At 35.3% G+C, this 16,620-nt stretch overlaps 2 protein-coding genes across 3 annotated transcripts; both read right to left on the bottom strand.

The window, feature by feature from the left end:
- Nucleotides 1–1,047: 1,047 nt before the first annotated feature.
- On the bottom strand, nucleotides 1,048–7,376 carry LOC129799102 (chromatin assembly factor 1 subunit A-like). 2 transcript variants are annotated; one of them, XM_055842737.1, is made up of 3 exons: nucleotides 5,571–7,376; nucleotides 5,352–5,518; nucleotides 1,048–2,227 (listed from the first exon to the last, which is right to left on the bottom strand). In XM_055842737.1, exons 1-3 carry the CDS (start codon nucleotides 7,198–7,200, stop codon nucleotides 1,184–1,186), a joined length of 2,841 nt encoding a protein of 946 aa, XP_055698712.1. In that variant the 5' UTR covers nucleotides 7,201–7,376; the 3' UTR covers nucleotides 1,048–1,183. The 2 variants fall into 2 exon arrangements, with proteins under 2 accessions (XP_055698712.1, XP_055698713.1); XM_055842738.1 differs by having other exon boundaries at nucleotides 5,352–5,506.
- Nucleotides 7,377–9,947: 2,571 nt separating this feature from the next.
- Nucleotides 9,948–14,171, bottom strand: LOC129799101 (dual specificity mitogen-activated protein kinase kinase dSOR1). The gene is made up of 3 exons (XM_055842736.1): nucleotides 13,867–14,171; nucleotides 12,785–13,778; nucleotides 9,948–10,513 (listed from the first exon to the last, which is right to left on the bottom strand). The coding sequence occupies exons 1-3, from the start codon at nucleotides 13,977–13,979 to the stop codon at nucleotides 10,403–10,405; spliced, it is 1,218 nt and encodes a 405-aa protein (XP_055698711.1). The 5' UTR covers nucleotides 13,980–14,171; the 3' UTR covers nucleotides 9,948–10,402.
- Between the last annotated feature and the right edge of the window lie 2,449 nt (nucleotides 14,172–16,620).

Here is a 16,620-nt window from a genome sequence, read left to right as displayed (position 1 = left end):
GAAACCATTCCATAATCCCTAGTTTTTTCCCAAACATACAACTCCGACTTACTTCGGAACGGAGGGAGTAGTTTATAAGTAAAGTAAATCGTGCCTCATCAGGCACGATTTTTTTAGAAAATTCTTGTTTAGAATTGGATAATAAGGGCAAATGATCCAATGGATTTTGAAAATTCAATAAAATTGCTTGTTATTCAGATTTTTGAGACCTTCGGGAACTGGGCTAAACCTCCAGTCTGAAGCCGGCATTACGCAAATTCTCGATTACCGTTTGGGTTGGTAGCACTAGGTGAAAATAATATCAAAAAATTGAAGAAATAGAACGAAATTGCGATAAACGGTGAGCAAAAAAGAACTGTAACAGTTTTTTTTTGCTCACGGTTTATCGCATTTTCGTTTTATTTCTTCAATTTTCTTATATTATTTTCACCTAGTGCCACCGAGTATGAGATAAGGTAATACGGTAATGGAAAATTTTCGTAAGAATTGCAATGAAAATGCGTAAATTAACGAAATACGGTGAGGCTATTTCGAGCATTTTATTGTCAATGTGATTCTGTCCTAAAGCGTCTGGAAATGGTTTTGAATTAGGACATTTACCCTAGCGAAACTTTTTTTTTATTGTTTCTGAGATTTCATGAAACACTTCTCAGGTAAATGTCACGAGTTTCTTTGTATGAATCACCCCTTGAGGGGTCACTCCTTTTATAGGAAATCGAAATACTGCGCCACTATAACTAACACTGCTCTGTAAAAAAAATATCCAGCCAGGGGATTCAGCACGAAATAATCATCTCCAGACAGATATTCCATCTCGTGGACACGAAATCCTTCCAGGAGCATGAGAAACATGGACAAAAAGGACTAAAGGAGCAGGAAGAAAATTATTTCAAATGGAACATTGCCTGCAATAATAATTTTGAGAAGAATTACAGCACCTCAGGGACTTGTTGCTTTTTCTTCCTAAATGTTCAACCCCTTCAACCCCTTCTTCCTGGAGCACGAAGACAGAGGGTGGACATGGTAATTTTAATTAAAACTCCCCCATCTTTCTAATTGCATAATTTATTCATTAAAAAAAAATGTGGAAGAAAATATTTTGTCATCAACTTCCTCTTCGAAAGCAAAGAACTTAATGCAATTTCGCGGGGATTAAAATAGGACGTAAAAGCGAATGATTTACCTAGTCTAACTCTATGATCTCTGTTGGGGCACTTTCCTGAGCCGGAGGCTTCTCCTCTTCGGGTTTGGGCTTCTTCAGGAACTGACTGATAAGCTGATTCTTTGTGGTTGGCGAAAATGCCTGACCACGAGGCACTGACATCAGAAGAGCCACTTTCTTCTTCGGCGGAAGTATCTTTTCCTCCTGATCCCCTGCAGCGTCCTTCTCAACTGGAACTGGCATTGGAATCTGATCCATGGGGATTTCTTCAATCCTCTTGTTTGGCGGAAGTGTGTACTTCCACGTGTTGGGAAGTGTCAAGTCCTGCAATCCGTATTTCTCTCTGATTTCCGGATGAACATACCAGCACATTCTTCCCTGCATTACACCAGCTTCCGGACAAACCTTCCACTCAGCCACTTCTCTGAGCTTCCTCTTGAGACCAACCTTTGTCACTTCCCCAACTTCCTGGCCCTCCTTCTGTTTGGCTCTCGTGGCCAGGAATTCTTCCACCAGGAAACGTCCATTGTGGCAGTTCCCATGAACCAACTGGATCAGACTCTTGACATCATCCTCATGGAGCTTCTTACGCTTCTTCACACTCACAGGAGCCGGAGTATCGTCATCTCTGCTGGGAGAAGCTGAGGAACTCACAGAGTCCCCCTTGAGAATGATTGGTCCACTGAAGAGCATCTTGCTGGCCGAGAGAAGCCTCCAAATCACTTCAGAGCAACTTGGAGGCTTTTCTCCACTCTCACTCTGCCACACGCAACCAATGAGCCGAGGTTTCAGCTTCTCCGTTTTCTTCTTCATCTCATCCGCAAATTCCTGCTGCAGCAGCTTCAGCTTGGCCTTTTGCATCTCCGGAGAATTGTCTTCATCCATTTCATCCTCATTCTGCATCTCTTCGTCACTGAGATGCCCATGAGGGACGAAGAAATCATTGTCCACTTCGTAGTCATCCTCGGATTCCTTGTCCTTCTCATCATCGCTCCCATGCAGAGATTCTCCAGGCTCCTCCTCTTCCCATTCATCATCGGAATCCACCTCGTAATCGAAAATTTTCTGAAAGGGAATCAAATTTCGGTTTCCGGAGAGCTCGTATGTGACGAGAAAGAATTAGGTTATGTTAAGCATAACCTCAAAAATTCATGTAAATTTTATTAATTGTTCCTTAGGTTAGGAGAATAATTAAATGATCACAATTCTTAACACAAAGTAAACCAGGCTGAACTAAAGGTATCTTTTAATTTCAAATGATATCAAATTCTAACCTCAAAATTAAAAAATTAATAATAAAAAAAAAAACAAAATACGTGTTGCGATAAACTTAAAGATTTCTAATGGTACTTTCTAATGGTTCCATTTGCCTCTGAAGTGCACAAATTTGTCTAAATATTTGCTAAACCTCGGAGTTTTTTTTTGAGGTTAGGATCAATTAAAATTTGAAGGAGCTCGTCAAATTAATTAATGAGATTAGATGAATGGCCATAACTCCAATTCCAACTCCCGGAATTTTAAAGCAATTTAATTAAATAATAAAAACCCTCTGTAATTTTTGTTAAGTGAAGAAAAGGACAAAAATAATGAAAATTATTCAAGTTTTGGGCATTATTCTTTAATTTTGAACGTGTTATTATTATGAAGATTGTGGTTATGTTAGGCCTAACCTAAAAAATAGGATTTAAATAGCAAAAAACTCCATTTACCGTGCATTAAATGAATTGAATAGAGTAAAATGGGTTACTTTGGAATCATTTCTAATTCGGAATTTTAAGATTTCATCACTATTTCAGATGGGGAAATGAGAGAAAAATATGATAAAGTTCTGTTCCTTTTGTTCTTACTCTCCGTTTACTTCTTCGTGGTCTTCTCTTCCTATTTGCCGATCTGGAACAGTGAAAAAGTCTCCAATTCCAAATTAAAAGTGGTTTCAATTCATTTCTTGCATTCCAACGTTGAATTGTAACCTCAAACTTTTTTTAGACGTGTCATTATATATTACTAATTTCTGAGTTTGATTACATTTGGTAGCGAAAATTCAACTATATTGTCTAATTTACTTTTAAAATCACGAAAAATGTCTCAATCAGTAAAACTCAGAGTCCATTTAGCAAAATTTGATATTATTTTGAGGTTATGTACAACAAAACAATTTTTATTGCAAAAATGAACTCATCGAATAATATCAAGGTCATAATAATAATGAATAATGAGGTCCTGTTTAAATGTATTAGGACTTCTTACAAAAACAAAGCTTATATTTGGTTAGAACCAACATAAGCTATTTTTTATTATCTTAGAAAAACTATTTGCTAAAATATGAGACACTCATTCTCAACCTCAAACCTTTCTGAGTTTTATCACATTTGGCGTCAAAAATTCAATTAGATCATCTTATTTATTTTTTAAATGGTGGAAATTAATTCAAAAATTAAGCTTGAGAGTCCATTTAGCAAAATTCGGTCTGATTTTAAGGTTATGTAGAACGATTTTGCATTACAAAAACAAACTCATGAAATAATAACGTGGTTTTGATAATAAGAAATATTGTGGTAATATGGGAATATATTTATAAAGAATTTTTACAAAAAAAACAAAGGGTATATTGGATTGAAACCGACATAACCTCAATTTTCTTTATCAAAATTTCGTAGTAAAAATATTGGCTAAAATATAAGGGCCTTATTCTTGGTTCTGTTTGTTCTAACTTAAAAGACTTGAAAAATTATTCATTTTCAATTTAATACACAACTATACAGCGAAATCATAAAGTTAACCTCAAAGTTTTGTATTTTGGAATTTTTGAAGTTGTTTCATTTCCGATTTTGTTAACTTTAAAAGGAAAAATAAAATAAAATATCTTACTGTGCCTAGAAATTGTCAAATTATTAATTTAAGATTTTTAGCTTTACGAAACATCATTTGAGGTTAAGTTTGACCTAACCTTATATTCCAAAAAGCCTACTATTTTAATTTAAAAATTTCTTTGTAAAAATATTACCTAAAATATAAGGACTTCTTTCTCATTTTTGGTTTTGTTTGTTCTAATCTGAAAGCCTTCAAAAATCATTCATTCATTTTCATGTTTACAGCCAAATAAGATAGCCTCAAAGTTTAGATTTTTTGAAGTTGTTTCATTTTGTTTTCATTTTGAAAGGAATAATTTCTTACTGCGTCTAAAACTGTCAAATTATTATAATTGTAAATTTTGAGGTTATAGAAACGACGTTTGAGGTTAAGTGTGACCTAACCTAATATTCCAAAACGCCGACTATTGTAAATTAAAAATTTCTTAGTAAAAAATATTAGCAGAAATATAAGGACTACTTTCTCATTATTGGTTTTGTTTGTTCTAAACTGAAAGCCTTAATTATTTTTTTCATTTTCAAGTTTACAGCCAAATAAGATAACCTCAAAGTTTAGATTTTTTGGAGTTGTTTCATTTTATTTTCATTTTCAAAAGAATAATTTCTTACTGCGTCTAAAACTGTCAAATTATAATTGTAGATTTTGAGGTTATAGAAACGACGTTTGAGGTTAAGTTTGACTTAACCTCATATTCCAAAAAGCCTACTATTTTAATATAAAAATTTCTTAGTTAAAAATATTAGCAGAAATATAAGGATTTTTTCTCATTCTTGCCTCTGTTTGTTGTAATCTAAAAGCCTTCAAAAATCATTCATTCAATTTCAAGTTTACAGCCAAATAAGATAACCTCAAAGTTTAGATTTTTTGGAGTTGTTTCATTTTAATTTCATTTTGAAAAGAATAATTTCTTACTGCGCGTAAAAGTGTCGAATTATTATAATTGTAGATTTTGAGGTTATAGAAACGACGTTTGAGGTTAAGTTTGATCTAACCTATATATTCCAAAAAGCCTACAAATTTAATTTAAAAATTACTTTGTAAAAATATTACAAGAAGGACTTCTTTCTCATTTTTTCTTCTGTTTATTCTGTTCATTCAATTTCAAGTTTACAATCAAATAAAAGTAACCTCAAATTTTAGATTTTTTTGGAATTGTCTCATTCTAATTTCATTTTCACAGGAAAAATTTCTTATCTTGCGCCTAAAAGTATCAAATTATGGAAGAATTTGAGGTTATAGAAACGATATTTGAGGTTAGATCCAATTTAACCTTAAATTTCAAAAGAACCTGCTTTTTATTAAATATATTCCGACTTACCTCGTCCTTTGCAAAGGGATTCCGGGCACTGAGCTTGACGTTCTTCTTCCTCCAGGTTCCGTAGTACGGAGGACGCTGATTTTCGTGGAAGGACAGGAACTTGACTCGGTATTTGATGGTGGGTTTGATCTCTTCGATCTTCTGGCCCTCATCGTCTGAAAAGTTGACTTTTAACCCAATTACAGGATCTGTGAATTATTTCCCATTGAAAATTCTCACCTAATAATTGAACATCTTCGTCTGAATCATCTTCCTGTGGCCAGGTCTTTCCGCTCTTTCCGGGAGCACGGTCCTGAGTATTCAATTCCTTCAAGTACAGCTTCTCCTGGTCAGGACATTCAGAAAGGACACGGTCCAGGAGAGTTTTTTCGTCATCTCTGAGGCTACGACGAATATTTGGCGCCAATCTCATGTCAGGCTTCACGCAGAAGGGCATAAAGCGTGGTCCTGAAGTCTTTACGTCAGCAGCGGAATTCTCCTTGTCCTCAGTCGCAGGAGTCGCCGGGGAGGGTTTGGATTTTGGCTTGAAGAACTTCATGAAGTTATCTGAAGCCCTTTTTGCCGCTTCCTTCTTCTCTTCCTCCTTCTTGCGCTTTTCCTCTTCTTTTTGACGCTTTTCCTCATCCTTCTTCTTTTTTTCTTCTTCTTTTTGACGTTTCTCCTCTTCCTTCTGACGCTTCTCTTCCTCTTTTGCACGTTTCTCCTCATTCTTCGCTTCCAGCTCTGCCAGGCGCTTCTTCTCCTTCTCTTCTTTCTCCTTCTTCTTCTGTTCTTCCTTCTCTTCCTTCTCCTTCTTCTTCTGCTCTTCCTTCTCTTTCCGCTTCTGTTCTTTTTCCTCTTCCTGCTTCTTCTTCCTGGACAATTTCTCTGCCAGTCTCTCCTGGCGGCGCTTTTCCATCTCCTTCTGCCTCTCCAGTTGCTTCGGAGTCAATTTCTTCACAGAATCCTCCGGTTGAGAAGGAGTCTTGCACTCTTCCTTGGCCCGTTTCCTGGGCGGAGTCTCCACAGAAGACGCCTGATTGTCCCCATCGGAAGATCTGCTCAATTTCTCATCGCAGATCATTTCAATGTCATTGGACTTTTCCTCTCCTGAATCCTCTTCTGAAGCTGCTGTTCCTGAATCCTTGTCATCTTCGGAGGATTTCTCAACTTCCTGCTCATCTTCCTTCTTGGATTCCTCTTCAGGAATTTTCTCTTCCAGATTTTCTGGGATTTCAATGACTTCCTCTTCATGAGGTTTACTGTCATTTTGAGCCACTTCACCCTCCGGATCCTCAACAGAAATTCCAACCACTTCAGATTCTTCCTTCTTCTCCTCAACTTCGGGTTTCTTCTCCTCAGGATCCTCCTTTTTCCCTTCTTTCTTCGACTTCTTTCTCCTTCCCCTGGGCTTCTTTGGCTCTGGCTCCCTAACCTCACCACCCTTATTCTTCCTAGCAAAAGGGAATTTTATCAGAATTCCCTTTGAATCTTCTTCATCATTGTTCTCATTCCCTTCAGAAGATTTATCCTTCTCTTCAGAACTACCTCCCTCCACATTCTTGGAGTCTTTGCGATTGTTCCTCTCTAAGGATTCCTCATCGTGGATGACAATGATAGCATCCGGATCGGAAAATTCCTCAGCATCTTCCACACACTCAACTTCTTCATCTTCCGTCGTTTTCAGGACTTTGGGAGCACGATCTTCCGTGACAGGAGATGAGAGCCTACGCTTTGGGGTACCATCTGACTTGTTGGTGCCACCAGGGCTGAGAATCTTAAAGGGTAGTCGCGTCTGGACGAGTTTCTTACCCATGTTCGGTGATGGAACTGGTGATGCCTTTGTCCTCTTTGTCTCTTCTCCAGGCATTTCACTTTTTTGTAAATTCACTGTAATCTCAACAAATGCACTCTTGGGAAGACAAATAGCACTAAAATGTTCTAAAATATCAAGTAAAATTCAATAAAAAGTGGAATTTTTAGGAGCCGTAGAATGTTGTTTGTTCGCCTACTGACACATCCCGCCAAAAACTATCGTTCCGGAGAGATCATACACACATTCTGAAAATATTCCGAAACACTGAGAGAAATTTTTCAATTTTCCTCTAATAGAACAAAAAAAATATTAGGAAATTCGCTGAGTGCTCGAATAGAGAATTACGATCATTACGATTAATCATTAAATATTTATTCATTAATATCCTAAGATCTTTGTGGTAATTCTACGTAAAATTAAATTTCTTCATTAATCCATTAAAGAATTTTGTTAAAAGAACTTAAAATATCAGCTCAATACCGATTTGTTTCTGATTAGAACTCAGATTTGTAAAAAAATTCAAGACCTTTCAAATGAATCCAATTTTGGTATAAATTGGTTAAGAAATACCTGTGTACGAGGGCTTTGATGCTTCGATTTTGAAAAATCGGGATGAGAAGTGACTGGAAGTCATTGTTGTTTACGAACGAAATAACCTACAGTAGACTCTCGCAAATTCGGCTCTTTTAAGATCGGGTTACTTTTTAATTCGGGCAGCGGTTACATTTGGAAAAAGTTTGTTGTCATTTTTCAAGTTTGATTATGATTATCAAATGAAGCAAATATGCTCAAATTTGCCATGGTTTGTCTCAGTTTTGATGTGATATTGCATTATTGAGGGATTTTCATGAAATTTACGATATATAATCAGTGTGTAAACTCAATTTTATATGCACATGAATAAAAAGTCGTTGCATTTCAAAAAGTTTGTCGCCCGAATTTCTGTCTAATTCGGCTGACATTTCGGTCCCATATGCCCGAATTTGAGAGAGTCTAATGCAGGCCTGAGCTAAAATAAAAGCCGAAGTGAATTTGGTGGTACCAGTTGGTATTCTTCGAAATGCCGCGAAAATTCACGTAGAGAAAATGACAAGTTTTTAATGTAAAAATTGCTTAATTTCTTAAAGTCATTTTCACAAAAAAAAGATCCTTTTTATAATTTAGTTGATTACAGTTATTTGGGTTAATTGTGAATAATTGTCTATATTACAACAAAAACATTGGGAAGAAATTTTGAGCTGGAAGACTCATATTCTTTTGAGCTGTCCCAAAATTCAGGATATGTTTGAGAAAAACCCTTTTGCACAACACTATTTTGGTTAATAATGAATGCAAAAGTACATATTACAAGAAGGAACACGACTTGCTAATAAGGATAAAATAGAGAAGAAAATATTTTGTCGCATTTCAGAGATTTTTGCAAACGCAACGCCGCCAGACGTTTGTCAAGTGAGTTATTTGTGTCTCTATCTGTCTCTCGAGTTGAATTGCGCGCGATTTAGGAAACTTGTCATTTGAAATGATATTTTTCTTTAAATTTCTTCATATTTCCGCAAGATTCAAGTAAAAGGGTATTTAGTGAACAGCTATCCGTCTTCCGACAAAGATATCAAAAAGACAATTTCTTTCTATATGAGTTTTTATGTCTGTTATGTCTTTTTGGCGCAAAAATATTTATCATGGCACCATGAATGAGCAGGATTAGTGTCACCAGTATGGCTATCTATAATTTCTATTAAAATTATCAACACAAAATTTCCGATATTACAGGACTTTTAACGAGTACTGTATTTTTTAGTATCTCTAAAAAATACAAAATTCAAAAAAAATCGTAGGCACTGTTTTCGAAATAAAGGGCACTGAAATTTTCCAAAGATTAGACCTCAAAATTCTATTTATAATGAATTATAAACTGTAACTAAGTTTTTGGAGAGATTAAAGACAAATAGGAAAAAAACGAAAAAGTCTCAAGAGAATATCTTTGTTTTTTACGGGAAACCATCGAATGGATGACGTCCCGTTAAATAAAGAGAAGAAAAAGAAGAATATCTTTTTTGAAGGAGTCACTGAATACCAAATGTTGATATCTGCTACAGTTTGGTCTGTAGACCGAAAAGAAGTCTGCTGACCGAATGAAAGGCAAATCCCGGTTCCCCGAAACAATATAGATTCCCGGGCTTTCCGGTAGCTTTTCCGGTTTCCTGAAAAGACATATGTATTCCTCGGGTTTCCTGAAAGGACATGTGGGATCCTCGGGTTCCATAAAAAGATGTATGGGTTCCCTGGACTTCCTGAAAAGATATACGGGGTCCTTGGGTACCTTGAAAAAAATATATGGGTTCCCCGGTTCCCCGGGTTCCTTGTAAAGATACATGGACTTTCCGAGTTTCCTGAAAAGATGTATGAGTTCCTGGGTTTCCTGAAAGGATGTGTAGCATCCTCGGGTACCCTGAAAAAATTTATGGGGTCCTCGGATTCCCTGAAAAGATATATAGGCTCCCCGGGGTTCTTGAAAAGATATATAAGTCCCCCTGGTTTCCTGAAAAGATGTATGAGTTCCCCGAGTCAAATTGCAGTCAAATAGAAAATTTCAAGACCTTTCTAACACATCCAATCTTAGCCAAATCGGTTGAAAAATAATCCTTCTAGAGTGATACTAAAAATTTAAAAAAAAAATCCAAGATGGCGAATTTCTCGAAACAAAAAATTCGCCTTGTCTACCTTGGCTACCGCCAAACGATGTCTGAAAATCAGAGAAATCGGTCGAAATCGAACAATAAAAAATAAAATAAAACTCAAAATTTGTTCTTTGCGTATTCTGTCTATATATTTTTATTTTACGAATATTTAACACATAATATATGAGATAATTATGGTTGAATATCTTTAAAACAATCATTAAAAAAAATTATATGCAAATAAATAAACACAATGATTCTCCTAATAAAATTACGTAAAGTCCACGAAAAAGTCATTCCTTCAGTTTGGAAACAGAGAAATTGAGGAATGTTCTTTTTTTTTTGATAAAATCTCACATCTAGAATAATAAATCTTTGTTTTTTTCTTCCGTGACTTTTAGAATCTCTCATATTTAAGTTTTTTTCCACTAATTTCATGTATTTACATTAGAAGACATTCTGAGCTCCTCGGATGACGATAAATCTTGGACACCGATAGAATTCGATAAAACACTTATTATTTTTATGACTTGGGTGTTGCGGCATCTTCTTTGGGCGCTCGGCGACCGCGACAGGATTCAGTTTGGTGTTGTATTCCGTTTCGGCGTCGAGGGTGGGAGGTCCATTGTTTTGCACACCCATCCGGCAATATCGACGTCTTCGCGTTCATTCTTGATCCACGGATGATTCTGAAAAGTAAGGTTAGGATATTCAAGAGGCCTGAAATGTCTATTTCGGGCGTCTTGGGACTCTCTGATACTCAGAGAATTTTCAGAAGGCTTTCAACACCTAAAGTCCATAAAAATCCAAATAATAACCTAAAATTCTCCAATTAAAAGGTTATGCGTAAATATGAGGTTATGTCGAACATGAACTCAAAAATTAGAAAAGTGATGTTTAGATTGCAAGAGATCTATAGAAAATTAAAAATAGAAATAGAAAATTAAGAAAATATAAAAAAGGAGCAGAGTAGAAGATCAAACAAATCTGTTTTTGGTTATATCAACGTTCCAAGACTTACGTTATTTGGTTAAGTTTACAGGGTTAGAATTTTATCCACTTTAAATTGAAATGATATTAAATTACCGCTATATTTATCTTTCTAACGAGTAACTTATCTTTGAAACGCGATTTCGGTTGTAAAATATCTTATTTTTTAAGGTTAGGTTAGATTTAAATAGACATCTTGCTAGGTTAGGCGCATCATAACCTAAAATTTTGAGAACTCCTACAAAACTGTGTAAAAACGGTAAAAATCCAATTTAATTTTTAGGAAAAATCCATAAATTTCCAAATAATTCTTCTAACAAAATTTTCAATGAATTATTTCAGATTTTTAAATAACAACGCAATTAAATTTTCCGCTCAGAAACCTCAGAAACCATTCTATATCTGTTCCGTTTGGCTATCGCGATTTTGAATTTTTAAGGTTAGACTCAACATAACCTAAAACTTTGCGATTTCTCGAAAAAAAAATGTGTAAAAATTGTAAAAAGAGGCTATTGATTTTCTATTTAGCGTAAATCCATAGATGTCGAAGGAACTTTTTTAACAAGATTTTTAAACAAATATTTATAAATAAAATGTTTTTTTTTTTTAATAAAAATCCTAATAAATTTTCCGCTAAGAATCGTATTCAACTATGTTTGGCTACAGGATTTTATCCGCTAAATATCACATTAACCTCCGTTTCGTTAAAAGAATTTTGAATTTTTAAGGTTAGAGTGAACGTAACCTAAAATCTTGCTCACATAACCTAAAAAATTCCCGAATTGCCGAAAAAGTCTGCAAAACTCTTTAAAACCAGTGACAAAAAGCCATAAATGTCCGAAGAATTTTTCTAATAAAATTTTTTAACAAATTTTCAAGGAAAATCCATAAATCCGGTTAGAATTTCTCTTTCAAAACTCGTATTTAGCTCCATTTGGTTACAGGAATTATGAGTTTTTAAGGTTAGGGTCTACGCAACCTCAAATCTTGCAAACATAACCTAAAAATTTTTGAATACCCCGAAAAAAGCCATAAATTTCCAAGGAATTTTTCTACTAAAATTTTTTAATAAAATTTTCAAAATTTTTCAATGCAAAATGCTAAATTTAGTTGGATTTTATCTGCTAAAAATCACATTAATCTCAGTTTCGTTAAAAGAATTTTGAATTTTTAAGGTTAGGGTGAACGTAACCTAAAATATTGTTAACCTTGTTAACATAATCTAAAAATTTCCGAATTCACGGAAAAATCTGTAAAAACGGTTTGAAAACCAGTGGATTTTTTTTTAACAAAAAGCCATAAATCTCCAAGGAATTTTTCTAATAAAATTTTTAAACAAATTTTCAAGAAAAATTAATAAATTCAGTTAGAATTTCTCCCCCAAAAATCGCATTTAGCTCCGTTTGGTTACAGGGATTATGAGTTTTTAAGGTTAGGGTCACCTAAACCTAAAAACTTGCTAACATAACCTTAAACTTTGCGAATACCCCGAAAAATATAAGCCATAAATTTCCAAGGAATTTTACTAATAACATTTTTAAAGTATTTGCAAGATTTTTCAATGAAAAATCTTAAATCCAGTTGGATTTTTTCCACTAAAAATCACATTTAGCTCCGTTTGGTTACAGGGATTTTAAATTTTCAAGGTTAGGGTCAACATAACCTAAAACCCGGCTAACATAACCTGAAAATTTCCGAATGCCTGGAAAAATATGTAAAAAATGGGTTAAAACTCAGCTAAAACGTAAATTCTTTTAACAAAAAGCCATAAATCTCTAAGGAATTTTTCTAATAAGATTTTAAACAAAATTTTAAGGAAAATCCCTAAATCCGGTTAGAATTTCTCCCTCAAAAATCGCATTTAGCTCCGTTTTTGGTTACAGGGATTTTGAATTTTTAAGGTTAGGGTCAACATAACCTAAAACTTTGATGAAAAAAGAAGGATGAAATGCTAGAAAAAATAGACTCACCATTAGGGTTTTGAGATCGGCTCTCTCATCGGGGTTCTTCTTCAAGCATTTGTCCACGAAGTCTTTGAATTCCTCGGAGAAGATTTTGTGTTCCAACTTGGGAGGTGGTTCATTGACGATGTAATCGAGGAGTTCGAAGATGGCCATTGGCTTGGGTTCAATAATTGACGAGCTGCTGTCCTCGCCATTTTCCCCGAAGATCGACTCCAGCATCTTTGCGTCCGGCGGCGGAATGGGGTACATCCCAATGGCCATTTCCACCAGTGACAATCCCAGGGACCAAATGTCCGACTGCACGGAATAGTGAGTGCCCTGGAGACGTTCCGGAGACATGTAGCTGCGAGTTCCCACGAAAGAATTGGCCATGGAGTCTATGAGCTGCCCGGAAACGCCGAAATCGCAGATTTTAATCTCTCCGCTGCTGTTCACGAGGATGTTACTGGGCTTCACGTCCCGATGCATAATGGCATGTTTGTCCCGAAGGTAGCTGAGTCCCTTGAGAACGGCGAAGGTGATTTTAGCGAGAATGGCCTCGGGAATGCGTCCAGCGCGCTTGAGGATCAGATCCAGCGATCCTCCATCCATGTATTCCATGCAAATGCTGATCTCTCCGTCATTCGTGAAGGCTCCGTAGAAGCCCACAATGTGAGGGAAGTTGCACTCATGCAGAACTTTGAGTTCCCTGATAATCTGCTTCTTAATGGCTGGCTTCACTTCCAGATGAATGAGTTTGCGTGCCATTATCAATTGGGTGGGAACATGACGCACCTTCATAACCACACCCCCATTGCCCGAACCCAATTCCCCCAACTTCTCCAGATCCTCATCACTCAACTCCCCAATCTTCTCCTTCTGACTCAGAAATACCTTAATCCTCTTCCTGGCTGTGTCATCCATCTCCAGCTCCTCCAGTGTCTCCGTCAGCGCCTCGATGCTCGTCTTCTGCTTCCCGAACATCTGCCGGTTCATATTGGAAGGATTCGGGGAGAAGGGGCTAGAAACAGAAGAAACCACATCAATGCAACATCCCCCAAGGACTTCAAAGATCTCCCTGATCTCCCAATGGGCAGGGGCATACTCACTCTGAGCTCGATGGGGTGCGGATTGGTGGGGTTGATTGGGATTGCGGAGGAGCAGTGTTAACAGCTCCCGGAGGCAGTACCAGTCCGAATTTGTTCTTTGTCATTTTACTCATGATTCTCCGGCCGCACTTATTCACATACGCCGCAAACTGATGCACAGATTCCACCACGAATGATTTTTCACACAACAAAATGGAAATAGACAATGTTTTCAGGGTTTTTACACGATTTTCTCGCTATCAAATTTTGGGAAAAACAAGTCACCACAAAAAACAAAAGTTTTTTTTAGCTTTTGACGTCTTTCCGGAAAATTTCAAATTAACGGTTGAAATACAGACGATGGAAAAAATTTAGGACCACTTCTCCTCTTCAACTTTAAAATTATCAAGAGCATCAGAGGTACATAAATTGACATAATTTATAAAAAAAAAAAATTTTAAAAGTCGCCAACCTAAAGATGTTATACAGACAAAAATAAAAAAGGCAAAAAGCAAACAGGCAGATAAAATAAAAAAGGAAACAATAATAAACAGATAAGAATAAAAAATTCTTATTTTGACAAAATTACCCTATCAATTAAAAAAATAAAAAAAAAATTGATCAATCACGTAGGTATTCATCTGATTTAGCTAATTACTAACTTCATAAGAAATCTAATTTGTAATTAGAGAATTAAATAGATTTAAATCAAAAATTAAATATCATGAAAACAACATTTCGTGATTGAATATTCAACAATTTCCCTAGTTTTTTTTTGTTTCTTTTGTATAGGGTAAAGTGGTACAAAGTCTGACAATGGAGCAAGTTGGACAGTGGTACAAATTAGACAATGGTGCAATTTGGACAGGGCTTTTTTTCTTGATAAATTTAGTACTTCATTTTTATTTGTATATTTTTAATGCTTTATGATGTAAACACACTAGAAGCAATTTTCATCAAAAATTGCCTTTTTTTAAAAATACAAGGATAGAGGAAATTTTCCTTAAAAAGGCATTTTTTAAAGAAATTTCTTATGTTGTGTAGAGGCCGTTAGTTTTATAATTTGGTTCCCTGTGCTTAAAAACAAATTTTGTACTGTATTTATCAAGAAAAAAGCCATGTCCAACTTGTACCGGCGAATTGTCCAACTTATAACACTATGTCCAACTTATATCACTTTACCCTGCCTATGCCATTCAAAAAAAAAAAAAAATTTTTTTGAAAAAATAGCGATGCTGGGAGGGATGCGTCAATTTTTAAAGTTTACATAATTTTTTTTATTTTTATTCGGTCCCAGGATCATGCACATTTTCGGAAGAGAAAACCATCTTGTAAAGGCCGTCCTGAACGATGTATCTAGATTGCGAAAATTGGAATAAGTCTCCGACTTCACCGTAGTTTCGGATCGTCCAATAAGCCTTATTGGTGTCTTGATCTCCATCTTGCTATTTACTTTTGTGATTCTTTTTTGTAAGAAATTTTATTTTATTTAATAATTTTAGTTATCAATCTAACAAACACGGCAACAATTAACACGCGCTTGCTCCCTAACCACGTTGTCGAATCTCCCATGTGTTTTATTTGGTAGTTTCCCTCCTTCCTATAAAGCCCACTGAGTATCGTTTATCAGCTTATCAGTCTTCAGAAAAAAGATCGTTTAATACGATAAAAGACTATACACACTATACACACAGTCTGAGAAAAAGAATATCTGCCGTTTGGGTTTGGAGGCTGGTCATCAACGCTGAAGCGGTGGCGGACGCGCGGTATCGAGGGGCTAATGTAAAGACATGCTGGTAATAAAATACAAATATGGTGCAAATTTTTTGATAAAATTTTTCGACATTTGAAATGCTTTTACTACGTCCAGATCGTCCAGATAATTGCATACATTTGCGGACATTTCAAAAATAACTTCACAAATTAAGCTCACATGTAAGCTGGATTTTCGTAGTTAAAAAAGAAAGAAATATTGAATTTTTCTCTGTGCCACTACCATTAATCCAGAACAAAAAGATTCAGTTAAAAGAAAAGCATTAACAAACAGTACTTCTTGGTCAGAATTTTTCAATAAATTGATAGAATATTCAAAAAAATTATACCTTTAATAAAAGAAATTAAAGTTTTATTATGAAAAATAAATATAGTGTTTTCAAATTTCCCACGTTAGAAAATAAGTTTATACATTAAGGCGTAATATAAAAAAAATTTCATAAATTGACTCCTAGTGGTAGGCAATTTACATAATTGTATATGTGCATAGTCCCGTCAGATGCATAATCCCAGAGTGCATAATACCAGGGATTGAGTGTAATCTTACATAAATTCCGTTAGTTTTGCAACTATCGCTCGTATTTGGGAAGTACCCCCCAAGATTTCGAATTTAGAAGATTCTCTGTCACGGAATACCGAGATAATACACATTGGGATTATGTACACACAATTATTCATTATTGCCTACAATTGGGAGTTAATTTCTGAAATAACTTTTTAAATAACCCTAAATCTATAGAATTTTTACGCGGTAAATTTGAAATACATTTTAAAATTTAAATGAACGATTGGAGATAACGGAGATAACAACAGCCTGAATAATTGGATCAACTATATTTTGCATACATCATGGCGTTCCTTTAACTTACTCAGCGGGTATGCAAAATTTCTGTATGCATAAAATCCCATGCATTAGGTGAGATTAAAAAAAAACGTTCTACATTTATTTGAAATTATTGTTATGATAAAAAAATTAGTAATTTCTTGTCCATGTCAAAAATT

This window comes from Phlebotomus papatasi, chromosome 1 (assembly GCF_024763615.1).
Source record: "Phlebotomus papatasi isolate M1 chromosome 1, Ppap_2.1, whole genome shotgun sequence".
Lineage (NCBI taxonomy): Eukaryota > Metazoa > Arthropoda > Insecta > Diptera > Psychodidae > Phlebotomus > Phlebotomus papatasi.
The sequence above is the reverse complement of the archived record's forward strand: the minus strand, read 5'-3'. Positions and strand labels throughout refer to the sequence as shown.

What these genes read in the sequence shown, in the direction of transcription:
- LOC129799102 (XM_055842737.1), bottom strand. Translation starts at nt 7,200, where the DNA reads ATGCCTGGAGAAGAGACAAAGAGGACAAAGGCATCACCAGTTCCATCA. An exon ending in CGAAGATGTTCAATTATTAG is followed by an intron (nt 5,519 to 5,570) that starts GTGAGAATTTTC and finishes TTGGGTTAAAAG; the next exon opens with TCAACTTTTCAGACGATGAG. An exon ending in ATCCCTTTGCAAAGGACGAG is followed by an intron (nt 2,228 to 5,351) that starts GTAAGTCGGAAT and finishes ATTCCCTTTCAG; the next exon opens with AAAATTTTCGATTACGAGGT.
- LOC129799101 (XM_055842736.1), bottom strand. Translation starts at nt 13,979, where the DNA reads ATGAGTAAAATGACAAAGAACAAATTCGGACTGGTACTGCCTCCGGGA. An exon ending in CGCACCCCATCGAGCTCAGA is followed by an intron (nt 13,779 to 13,866) that starts GTGAGTATGCCC and finishes TTCTGTTTCTAG; the next exon opens with CCCCTTCTCCCCGAATCCTT. An exon ending in CCGATCTCAAAACCCTAATG is followed by an intron (nt 10,514 to 12,784) that starts GTGAGTCTATTT and finishes CTTACTTTTCAG; the next exon opens with AATCATCCGTGGATCAAGAA.